Source organism: Mytilus californianus, unplaced genomic scaffold, assembly GCF_021869535.1.
Source record: "Mytilus californianus isolate M0D057914Y unplaced genomic scaffold, xbMytCali1.0.p SCAF_10, whole genome shotgun sequence".
NCBI classification, from domain to species: Eukaryota; Metazoa; Mollusca; class Bivalvia; order Mytilida; family Mytilidae; genus Mytilus; species Mytilus californianus.
In genome coordinates this window covers 27,299,659-27,312,233 of record NW_026262582.1, presented here as the reverse complement: position 1 = coordinate 27,312,233, position 12,575 = coordinate 27,299,659, and the positions used below count along the sequence as shown (strand labels likewise).

General features: G+C 31.6%; 1 protein-coding gene across 2 annotated transcripts in view; it reads right to left on the bottom strand.

Moving 5' to 3' along the window:
* Window positions 1–52: 52 nt before the first annotated feature.
* The window catches only part of LOC127717865 (uncharacterized), a 269,710-nt gene continuing 257,187 nt past the window's right edge, over window positions 53–12,575 (bottom strand). For both annotated transcript variants that reach the window (XM_052223728.1, XM_052223727.1), the window contains exons 6-7: window positions 4,863–4,964; window positions 53–2,924 (exon numbers count right to left, since the gene is read on the bottom strand). In XM_052223728.1, the coding sequence (XP_052079688.1) occupies window positions 2,875–2,924; window positions 4,863–4,964 (152 nt within the window). In that variant the 3' untranslated portion in view covers window positions 53–2,874. The remainder of the gene's footprint in view (window positions 2,925–4,862; window positions 4,965–12,575) is intronic.

Here is a 12,575-nt window from a genome sequence, read left to right as displayed (position 1 = left end):
TTCATTATGGGTGGACACTGTAAATACATAAATAATATAAAATACCAAAACAATCGATCTTATTCTTTATTGAGACATAAACACATAAAACTATAAAACCATCAATCCAGCTGTATTCATACATATACATATATATTTTTTTTATAATAATATATATATTAGTTTTGATGATCACAACCAAAAAGCAAACTTATGTGGTAAAGGATTCCCTTGATATGACAATGCAAAACTATAAGATAAAAATACAATGATAGTAAATAAAAATATATTTACAAAACAGATGATAGTATATGTAATTTAAATACATTTGAGTGTCATACATACATATATAACATTTGTTTATAATCAAGAGTGTATATGAGTGTTGATGTGTTTGTCAAACTCTAAAATATGTCATTTATCCAATACTAAAACAATACGCATACACGTGTCCGAATCGGCTGGACTTAGGCAAAAGTCAATGTTCAACCAAAGAGTGTTTAACTGATGTACCTCAAAGGTTTCCTTCCTAATTTCATTGCCGAACGCGACTCTTTTTGCGGTCAATGCTAAATGTTGGATTCACTTTTATCCGGAACGCTCAGAGCCAAATGCCGATACTGATTAAAAATCCCCAAATTTAATACATAATTTAAAGTCACCGAAACAAGGTTTATCTAATAGACATTTGTATCCAATATTCTCATATTGAAAATGTATTACAATAATACGTACAATGATGTACTTTATCATAAGAATGACTGATGAATATTAACGAAAAATAACACAAAAGCATTTGCAAATGGACCCAAAGAGATGCTATTCACATTTTAAATTATAAGCAAGCTACCACAAAATACTTAAAACCTTTACCAAATTCTTCCACAGATATACAGATTTGGTTTTGAAGTTTGGTTGTACCTGTAAAAAACTTATTTCAAGCGGGATAGCACATCCTAAGTTTTAGGGAGATGTTGTTTACCGAGCCAAGGAATTTAATTACGATCAGGGTAAACTTATCGATCCTTTAAATAAACTTATTAAACAGTTTACCAATTCAACACTGTAATTAGATCTTTGAATATTGTTTTGATTGGTATTAATATTGACTTTGTTACCAGTAATATAAAATTAAATTAAATATTTTTATATACATATGCACATTCATGGCTCTACAATCTGTCGATACCTGGATCTTGGCATTGCAAAAGGTCATGTTTTTCTCTGTTTATGACGTCTTTACACTAAATCCATTGGATGTTAGATGTGTACTGATTGATATTTTAGTGTTGGATGCATCATTTTTTTTATTAGTTGTTATTGGCTTTGAACTAGCTGTCAGTAACTGCGAGTACTCTCAGTTCTGTACTTCCTGTGGATTCATTATTATTCGTTGGATACCAATTTTCGTGGGTTTCGTGGAAACAGGTGAACCACGACTTCAAAGGTTAAACGAATTACAAATTTTCTATAGGCTTTGAATGCAGAGATTGGGAAAACCAAGAAATCAAATATCCACGAAAATGCAAGTTTTCCTCAATCCACGAATATTGATACCCACGAAAATAAATGAATCCACAGTACTGTCTTTCTTGTTGTGGGGATGTATAAGTACCCTGCCACGTCCACTCTGCGTTTTGTTAGATGTATTTCTATTTGTATCCATCTGATGAGTTAAGCCTTTTTCACTGATTTTTATAGTTTGTTCTTATGTTGTATTGTTACACTAGTGGTCCAGGTTAGGGGGAGGGTTGGGCGCACGCTAACATGTTTAACCCAGCCACATTCTGTATGTACCTGTCCCAAGTCACGAGCCTGTTATTCAGTGGTTGTCGTTTGTTTCTGTGTATCATATTAGTTTTTCGTTCATTATTTTGAACTTAAATTAGGCCGTTAGTTTTCTTGTTTGAATTGTTTTTCATTTATCATTTCGGGGCCTTTTATAGCTGACTATGTGGTATTGGTTTTGTTCATTGTTGAAGGCCGTACGGTGACCTGTAGTTGTTAATTTCTGTGTCATTTGGTCTCTTGTGGAGATTTGTCTCAGTGGCAATCATACCACATCTTCTTATTTTTATAGGTATTTATTTAGCTAAGAATAGTTATTATTAACGTATCGTTGAACGTGGTGCTGTCATTATGGATATGTTACAAGTTAATTACTCCGTCAAACGGTAAAAAATAAGAATTGCTCAATATTTTCTAGTAGTGATACAATTAGTAAAGCATCTTATTTCTAAAGATATATATAATTCAACCATTATAATTATACAATGATAAACAAAAAATCTCTGATATCAATGTAAGATTTGTAAAGTTCATGATTTGGTTTTTATTGAATTAACTTTTCACAAATTAACAATGTTCTAAAATACTTTTTGTGTTTATAATTAATCCAACAAAAAACGGTAAACATTTTAATGGGAGCAAACGGATCAGAATTGTATAAATAGATCGTCAATTTTGGAAAGAACTAGTTGCAACTTATGGTTTGTTAAATTTATCAAAATAATTTAAAATGCTTATGAAAATAATCAGAGTTTTAACTTTGGGGAGAAGTTTTTATCAAATTGAAATCACTTAAAATTTTCGGTTTCCGAAACTGTTTTGAGAGTCCAGAGTCAAACACATCTTTAATGCCATACAATAGAAGCGTCAATGTTGCATTGTCAAAAACATCACCTGTATTTTTCTTAAATACTCTCACATGAATAGACTTCCCCAATATGTTGCAATCAACGTGCATTATCTTTTTTTTCTAACAAAAAAAGACCAAAGACATACAGAGGACAAGATGCTTTCCTCAAAAACAGAATCAGTCGTAAAATAAAAACCGATAACACTATTTTTGTGAATGACAAAAATTCTATTTGACTATATTTTTCAAGGTTCTATTTATACATCAAACTGTTCCAAGCTCTCTTCTTCAGCAATTGTTTTCAAAACTACAATGAAAATATCAACAGATAAATAAAATAAGTTAAATAATGATATATCATAAGATACAAATGTAGTTTATTGAATCTGTCTCTCTAATGATGTTTATACGATAAAGAGGCACAATGTACATGGGGTATCTATCTTTTTCAAGGCTTTGAATAGATCGTATCATATTGCATTCATGATATAAGGCATTGTCTGCTCTTTAAGTGATATCAAAATAGCAATACTAGAGGAAACTATGAAACGTTGACTTTATAACTACATGAACTAATTTGAGACCAATAAAGAACATAAATAAAACACTCGTTGGTTATATAAAGAAAGTCAACTGGTTCGGAACATGTATTAATCTGCTTAGAATTAGTGAAACACAGACAAATGCTCATCAATTTAATGAAGATAAGTTATGGTCAAAATATCAAACATCTATATATACATGTACATGGAATTGACAGTTGTAACAGTTCAGAAGGAGTAGAAATTTGGGTAAATCATTGTATTGTGGTGTGTTACAGGAAGAAAATTCATGATCACTATTGTGTTAAATTCCGGATATACGAAAAAGAAAGTATAATCAGACGCTTCTTTGTTTGCGTATTGTTCAATTTTTCCAATGAAATTGTATAAAACAAATTATTTACCACAGTCCAAATAAATCGTAATTGGTAATGAAAAATAAAATCTCGTATGACTATGCACTCTGCATTGAACTTAAAATGCAGTTGATATGGTACCACCTCTTCTATTATGTTTGTAAATAATTAGGAAACCCATGACAATTAAAAAGTTTCAAATTCGTATTGAAGGTTTTGATGAAGAAATAAATTTCAAATCCTGAAAGAAATAAAATATCGTATATTAAGTTGCCTATTCTTTATAAACATGATTAGGCCATTAACTCTTGCAATTCGTTTTTAGTAAAATGATTTGTCTAGGCACTGTTTAAAATAACACTCAGTGAAGATTTATCGTCGTGTTACGCTATATCAATTAATTTCCGAGAACTGAAAAAAATCAAGTTTTGACACATGTTGGTTGCAGCTATCTATTGGACATTGCATAAGTGAAACAAACAATACTAATATAAAAAAGAAGATGTGGTATGATTGATAATGAGACAACTCTTTACAAGAGACCAAATGACACAAAAAATTAACAACTATAGGTCACCGTGCGGCCTCCAACAATGAGCAAAGCCCATACCGCATAGTCAGCTATAAAAGGCCCCGAAATGACAAATGTAAAAAAAATTCAAACGAGAAAACTAACGGCCTAATAAATGTATAAACAAATAATTCTACTTCACATTCGGGACAGTGTGTGTAGACAGTGAACACATCTCCTACTATGCAGGCATAACCAACCTTGTAAATCCAACTCAGCACAGCATGTCATCGACATGGAAAATACCATCAGTAAGTCTTCAACTCAACTGTGACTATTCCTGTGTTTTAATATATAAGGTCAGACCTCGAAAACAAGCAATTCCTATCTTTGTTGAAGATCGCATGTCGACCTTAAAATGATAGTTGTATTTTCGCGTTTTCCCTGTATCTTCTTCGCCCATATCGTATCTACAGGCGGAATCAACAAAAAACATGACGCCTTCATTTCAATGCAAAATACCATGAAGCTCAAAAATCATGATAGTCGAGGAAAACAGACAGCTGTATGCAAGATATATATATATATTTAGAAAATAATTAATCTCAGGAAAGAGACTGACTAACATATTATGATTTATTATTGAATACATTCCGAAGCTTATTTCATACAATTTACTGTCATAAAATGTTTGTTAATTAGACTGATTAATTTGCTTTCTTGTTTTCTACTTTTTTTCCGGCTTGTTCAACAGCTATAAAACTATCATTTGAAATGGTCGCTTTCAGTAGAGATACATACAGTGCCCGATAAAATATATCTTAAATATCACATACTTTTTCTTTTTCTTCTTCTCACAAAACAAGTGACCAAAACAGCAATACAAATGAATATACAAAGTACCAAAGATACAGGCAACACAATTTGCACCACTCCTTCTGAAAAAGAATTACATTACTTTTAAGGAGATGTAAAATATGCAACTTTCTTAAAAGGTTCCTTCCAGAATTAAATAAAGAGGCTCGTATGGGTTCGAATCCATTACTGAACGTGTCAGGGGCGTTACTTAAACAAGTTATTTTTTTTAGTTACTTTTATAGGCAATTTTTGTTTTTAAAAATTATTAAATAACTCAATAGAAGCATGGGCTAAATGTAGTATTTATGAATTTTTAAATCATTTTATTACATGAAATTAAGAATTTATTAAATTTAAGAGGAGTATAGAGATAATGGGTGACTTTGAAAATAATGACAAAAATATTACTTGTATAAGTTATTTTATACATCTTTGAAAGAATAAGGGTTTACAATTATTTAAGGAACATATATTATTGTTCTGGGTTACAAATTATAAATAACTTCAAGTCTTAATTAAATCACTAGTTTCCATCTATTTATATCTGTCTACCTTCAAGATTTTCAACGAAAATGATATTCTGATAAACCCAAGAGACCAATCTTTGACCCAGAAGCGTCGATATGAAATGTAAGTGCGTCAGAAAGGTAATTAGTGTTTCAAGAGGATTAGTTTCTATATTTTATGGGAAAAATAACCAGATGTCTGTGAAAATTTGTTAAAGCTAGTAAAATCTGTATGAATGGACACCTATACAAATAATTTTTACAAAAGTTACTTATATAGGTAATTTTTAAAATAGCCTCGTTTTCAACATTACTTGAATAGGTAATTTTGAAAGTTACTTGTTTAAGTAATGCCCCTGAAAAAAGGGTATAATCAGACCAGGTATCAGTTATTTCTGTTTACAGTTTACGTTTACATACACATTTTAGTTTTAAAGATATATGCAAAAAATGTACCAATAATGAAACCTAAACTTTTAAAGGATTTTATTGAACTTTCTCTAGCAAGTAAAATCCAAACTGTCCATTTAGGAATTTGTTATCGTTCAAAATACAATTGGCGTTGCAAGTTAAGTGCATTGTTGAAATAAAAAATGGCTATGTTTACAAAGCGAAAAGTTTGGTAACACTAGAACACTAGTAGTCATTTAAGTGTAATTACTCCTATAACGAGTCAATTAACGTTTGAGTCATGTTGACCTTTATGTTGAATTTGTCTTGCTGATCATCAGTGCTTGTCAAAGATTGTCCTTACTAAATAAGTCAAGGTTTGATGACAATGTTGAACACATTTATTTAATCGAACTTGAAACAAAAGATACCACCAACAGGTAACCCTGTTACATGTATTAACACAGCTAGACATTGACCAGGAGGCTCGACGGAAATCAGAAGTTGACGACATAAAAATGGTTTTCAACTTTCAAATTGGGAACCTTCCATTTCTATGTAGCCTGAATATGGAGAAATATCTCCCACTTGATACGTACGATATTCTAAAAAATAAAGTTGGTGGTTACGAGGAAGCTTTTAAATCAAGTGCTCATGATGGAATAGTTATAGTCATTACTTCGAAAGTAAATACGAATGCCATCATGATTTGTTTGACCAATATTGAATATCTGTGTACGAAATGACCACAGATATGTTTTAATTGACGTAGCCACATTCCTGTCCCCTTTTATAATTATAAATGATTACTTCATTGTGACATCGTTGAATCTGACTTAACACCGAATGTTTACATGTCATGAGCAATAAGGCCGATGCAACTAGTGGATCAGGATCTTCGTGCATTCTGAAGGACCTGAAATCACCACCAGTTTAGGTGGAGGGGTTTGTTGTCTGGTCTTAAGTATTTTAGTATTGTTTTGTAGACTGTTTGTTTTTCGTGATTTTTAGGGCTATGGTATGGTCTCTTTTTATCTTCGACTAATGCTTTTTATAGTCTCCTGTGTATTTTTTTTTCACTAATGACTTGATTGTATATCTTGTAATGCTGATCATTATGGCTGTTTACAGATATATTATGTCTAGCTATTTTAATGAACAAAATAGTTAAGAGAAAAAATATCCGCAACATTTGAACAAAATCCCTTTTTAAATCGTATGATCATTTAAGCTAGTTGGGGGAGGGGGTGATAAAAATGAAATTAAACTGTTGCAGGAGAAGATAGCTCTTATAATGTGCTTTCAGAAAATAAAAAAATACAAAAATAGGGTCACGGCACTCGTTTTCTTGCTACAAAACAAAATAGTTAAATGCATAACACATTCCTTTATAAAAGTAATTTTATCTGAGTTATCTTCCCTTAAATGGCAAAATTGAAAAAAAAAACTGAATCAAAGAAAACAACATGTATTTGTAAAAAAATTGTAAAACACATTTTTTCTTCATTTAGTTGAAAAGTTTTGCAAATGAATTACATTCTTTTCTCGAAATTTGTCAATATCATTAAAGATCTAGACCGATTGTTTCCTGCCATTTTACTATCCAAGTCTAATCATAGTTTTCAAATGACAGGCAAGAAAAAAATGCTTACAATCTTGTTCTTAGGGCAATACCAAAGAAGTGATAGTTAGGATAATAAATTGGTATGTAGATCATTACATTATGATCATATGTGGCTACCAGATTTGTTTTCTAGCTATAACGGTTTACAAGATATTCGACGACCATTTGCACAGTGACCTATGCTCATTTTCTAGTAATAACTGTCATGTTTGTTTGTTATCGGGTTACTCTATTGTAGATGGTGGCTAAGTATTGTTTCAATTGGACAAGTCGTTTCAGAGGAGACGTTTTTGGAGAAATTAAGGTATGATGAACGAAGGTAGATGGACCCCAGGTGATAACAATTGGGCTAAATGAGCTAAACAGTGAATGATTTTTTATCAAGATATCTAATAGTGACTTTTGTATTCCTGTTTTGTTTTGCTTTTTGTAATCGTTGACGTCTGTCCGGTAATATATAATAAAATTTAGATAACGCATGGATCTGAAATTGGTTTCCTGAAAGATGTTTTTGTTTAAATGTTTTTCTCAATATTATGACTTAAAATAAATTATAATTCATCATTGCAAGAACAGAATCGTACAATTAGACCTAAATGAGTCGGTATCCCTGTCATTCAAAACATTCATAAACACGAAAATGGATACAATGGATACAATTTTCACTCTAAGATTGTGTACTTCCTTTTGTTATTTATCCTAAAAAAAATTTAAACATTGCATGTAAACTCAATGCAGCACTAAGGTGGCTCAATTGCAGACCATATGAAATATCTCAAAGGAGAAAAAACTTCGAAACAATGTCATATGAAACCTGTCTGCTTTACATGGTCCATCATCACAAATATTTTTGGTTTTGCATGAATATAAAAGCTAAAATGAAAATGTGTCAAAAATATATGGTTGCCCTCCTTCGACAATTTGGAACATGTGAGTTTCTTGTGATATCAACAAATATTGGAATCCAAACAATTGTTGCGTGTCAAAATTATTAGTATTCTGTTTATGGATGGATCAATACCTTGATTTAATTTTTCAAACAAGATTCAACAAAGATCATTCATGTAAAGTTTGGTCACATTAGGCTGATTAGTGTCTTGAAAAAAATTATGACGACGGACGACGACGCAAAGTGATAACAATAGCTCTCGTGGCCTTAACAGAAGATACATGTAGTCTCTGATGCATGCATTTTATTATTAATTGTTTTTGGCTTTTAACTAGCTTTCAGTAACTGCGAGTACTCTCAAATCGTACTTTCGTTTTAATTTGACCGGTTACACAATTTGTAATGCATTTTTGTTATTCAATGTTTACTTATTTTATGTAATATCTCGTCTCAATATTTTTAATATGTACCACCTTTAATAAGTATTTAGTATGACAATAAATTTTCACTACTGTTCTCGTACTATGAACAACAAATTTATTTATTTTGTAAAAAAATATCTCCGTACTCCTAACAACAAAATTATTATATTTAAATTTACCTGTGTACGTTATTTTATTGAACGCCATTTTGTCCAAGGTTATAGTTGTCTTTTTGACATTGTGTCATAGGTCAAATATATTCGTTCAATGTATGTTTACTTGTTTTTGTTAATATGTCTTTTGATTGAGTTAAGCCATTTCAATTGATATTTTATAGTGTGTCTTTCTATGTTGTAATGTTACACTACTATTTCAAGTAAGGGTGAAGGATGGCGCCTGTTAAAACGTTTAAACCCGCTGCATTTGTTTGCACCTGTCCTAAGTCAGGAACCTGTTTCAGTGGTTGTCGTTTGTTGATGTGGTTTTTAAGTGTTTCTCGTTTCTCGTTTTTATATAGATTAGACCGTTGGTTTTCCTGTTTAAAATGTTTTACACTAGTCATTTTGGGACCCTTTATAGCTTGCTGTTCGGTGTGAGCCAAGGCTCCGTGTTGAAGGCCGTACTTTGACCTATAATTGTTTACTTTTTACACATTGTGACTTGGATAGAGAGTTGTCTTATTGGCACTCATACCACATCTTCTTGTTTCTATGTATGCATTTATTTGAATGTTTTGACCTCCCTCTCCCCCTCAAACCATCTTATGTTCATCCATCATTTATAAGAAATCTGATTTTAGTTGCGGAATACACAAATTGCTTACGCGCGGAATAATGACGTTTAAATTCAACTGGTAGAATAAAAAGAAAACGAAAAAAAATCTGTGTCATTTGGTCTCTTGTGAAGAGTTGTCTCATTGGCGATCATACCACATCTTCTTATTTTTATCTTGATAACATAAAGAAATTGTTTGAAAGAGAAACGAAATCCTGGATTCTAATTTAGCATCAAACGTATTTCTTCAAGGTTTTTTTTTTTTTTTATATGTTTAGACTTTTTAAAATTGTACTAAATGTTTCCATACGTTGAACTTCCAACCGTAAACAAGTTGATTTTAAAGATGATTTATTGTTGTATTAGATGAATTACTCGTTTTTTATGACCAAAATGCATAGACATTGGGTATTTTGCATGCTTTTTTGTTATCATGCACCTGTCAATTGTATGCATATTTTCGTATAGCAAATTTGAAAATGTACAAAATAGACTTAACCTTAAAATCGGAAATAATGCAGCCACCAAAATTTGTCCTGTGTTTTTTATCATTTGCACATATTTTCTCCGTTAAAGATCTTGAATTTTTATTTCTGTTTACTCAACATAAACAGTGCGGAACCAGGACATAGATTCACAGAACCAGGAAATGTTGTGTAATCACCAGCATTTGTCAGGACAATTCTGTTTTGCGGATTTGCATGACTTTTGTTGTAAAAAGTCGTCGCGAGATACGTATTATATTTTTTACTGAAACATTAAGCGTTATGATTGTTGTTTTATTGACATTCTTATACAATATAAACAAACTCATCAGCACAGAATCAGAATCCACAAGTTCAGTCTAGGACTAAATCAGCAGCATAGAACATTCTGCCGCAAGACAACCTTGTCAACTATGCAGAAGGTCCATATATACAATGTCCTTTTACTCAAATTGGCTCAGTTTATTCATAAAAGGAAAGAGTAATGCAACAAGTTCACGATCATTTTCTCAGTTCAGGTGTATTTGTGTCCAAATCAATGCTGTTAAATCATACCCGTGGTGGCATTTGTGTTTGCGGATAATTATCAATCGTATGTAAAACAGGTTCATTCCATAGCTTTTTCACACTTTGCTTCACAATACTGTGATCTATTCCATTGTGTTGTCTTGCGTTTTGTATAACGGTCTCAGATAAACATTGCTTTAAAATCAAAATTCTCTTTCAGTTTTTGTTTTACACTAAAAAATATCGCAATAATTTCCGAATTTACAGTAGTTGGTCTGAAGAATACTTCTTAATAGATACAGCGCTCACCTTGTTTTGGAAGGAATCGTAATGATGGTATGTTATCATTGATTCATATTTTACATTTTGTCTAAATGTTGCACTGTCTTTGTACTTCTTTGAAGATAGTGTTTTAATTCTTCTTCGAAAATCGGTAGCATATCCATACTTGGTCTTAAGGCTTATAAAACCAAAAAGATATGGTTTGATTGCCAATGAGACAACTATTCACCATACCAAAAAAAAAACGCGGATGTAAGCAACTATATGTCCCCGTGTCGCCTTCGACAATGACTAAAACTCATACCGTATAGTCAGCTTAAGACATGACATAAAGTGAACAATTCAAACAAGGACACGGTTTATGACAAACAATATACGAAAAACAAATGTCACAGACAGTAACAACCACTGAATTACATGTTTCTGGATTGTGATAGGCACATAAATAATTAGGCCAGGATAAACAGGTTTGAAAGCTCTCAACTCGCTTACTACGTTCCTTAAATTTTCATATTTTGCATATTTCGTCATCTAACACATTTCCTCAAACAGTTTTCAATCTGCCTATGGTTGGTATAAAGAAAGGCAATAGTAGTATACCGCTGTTCAATAGTCATAAATCGATTAAACTGAAACAAATCCGGGTCACAAACCAAACCAAAACTGATGGAAACACATCAACTATAAGAGGAAACAAAACGGAACAACAGAAACACTTAACTGCTACAAAAAAAAAACGCCAACATACATAAAAACGGACTATGTGATAACAACTGCCTAGAAAATGACTTGGTACAGGACATTTTAAGAAATTGGTGGGTTGAACCTGGTATCTTATTCTATCACTCCTCTTTTTGTTTTCCACGTTTTGATTTTCTGTGCTGTATTTTACTCTCTTATTCGTCTGTTCCTTTTCGCTGTGTACTTTTCTTGCTTCTCATTTTAAAAAAAATTTCCCTGTACTGTTTGTTTGTGTTGTATTTTTTAAACATAATCTCTGTCTTAAGCACTTTTCTTTCATTTCCGTTTCTTTTCTGTTTCTTCATATGATCAAAAATATATGCTTCCAATGATGAGGAAGCAGTTGCATTAAACTTTTTCTGTCCGTCAGACAGCATGTGACTTGCAGTAAATATTTCCAGCTCTGTTGTCCTATTTCCATTTTCTTTCCTTCTACTATAGACTAAATAGTTATAACCATTTACTTTATACCCTGGATATTAAAAACCTTTCAGGTAAGTTTGATTAGTAGTATGTACAAAATGATCAAAATGTGTATGTCTCATCACAATGTATGAAAATACTGGAAAAAAAAACGGTTTCCGTCCTCGGTTATGTTTTGACATTCAGTAGTTTTTTTTCAAATTTAAAGATGATAAAGCATCTTTTCTGTTGTATCAAATTTATTCGATGACCTTGTTGATGGAAACTATGAATGATTGTAAATGTATAATTCATGCTTTACTCACTGCACAGTATACATTTGATGATTTGTTAACAATATTCTGTTTTTTTTTAATAATCACTTTTTTCGCATCCACCATGGTAGTCTTTTACAAACAAATACAGATTTGGATTTTGCTTGCTTTCAATTTTTTTGTAAATTGCTTAAGATAATTCATAAAAACTGTATTCAACACTTTTTTTTTAAAATTCAGTTGATATTCAATTTGTTTCTCTTCAATCGGCATTCAACTGCTTTTTACATTTCACATACATTCCGTCTAGACTGCTATTCCCGTATTCTCTTAATCTGCTTTTTTGCTGTTTTGTATGGACATATCATATTGTAATATTCTTGTACATATACAC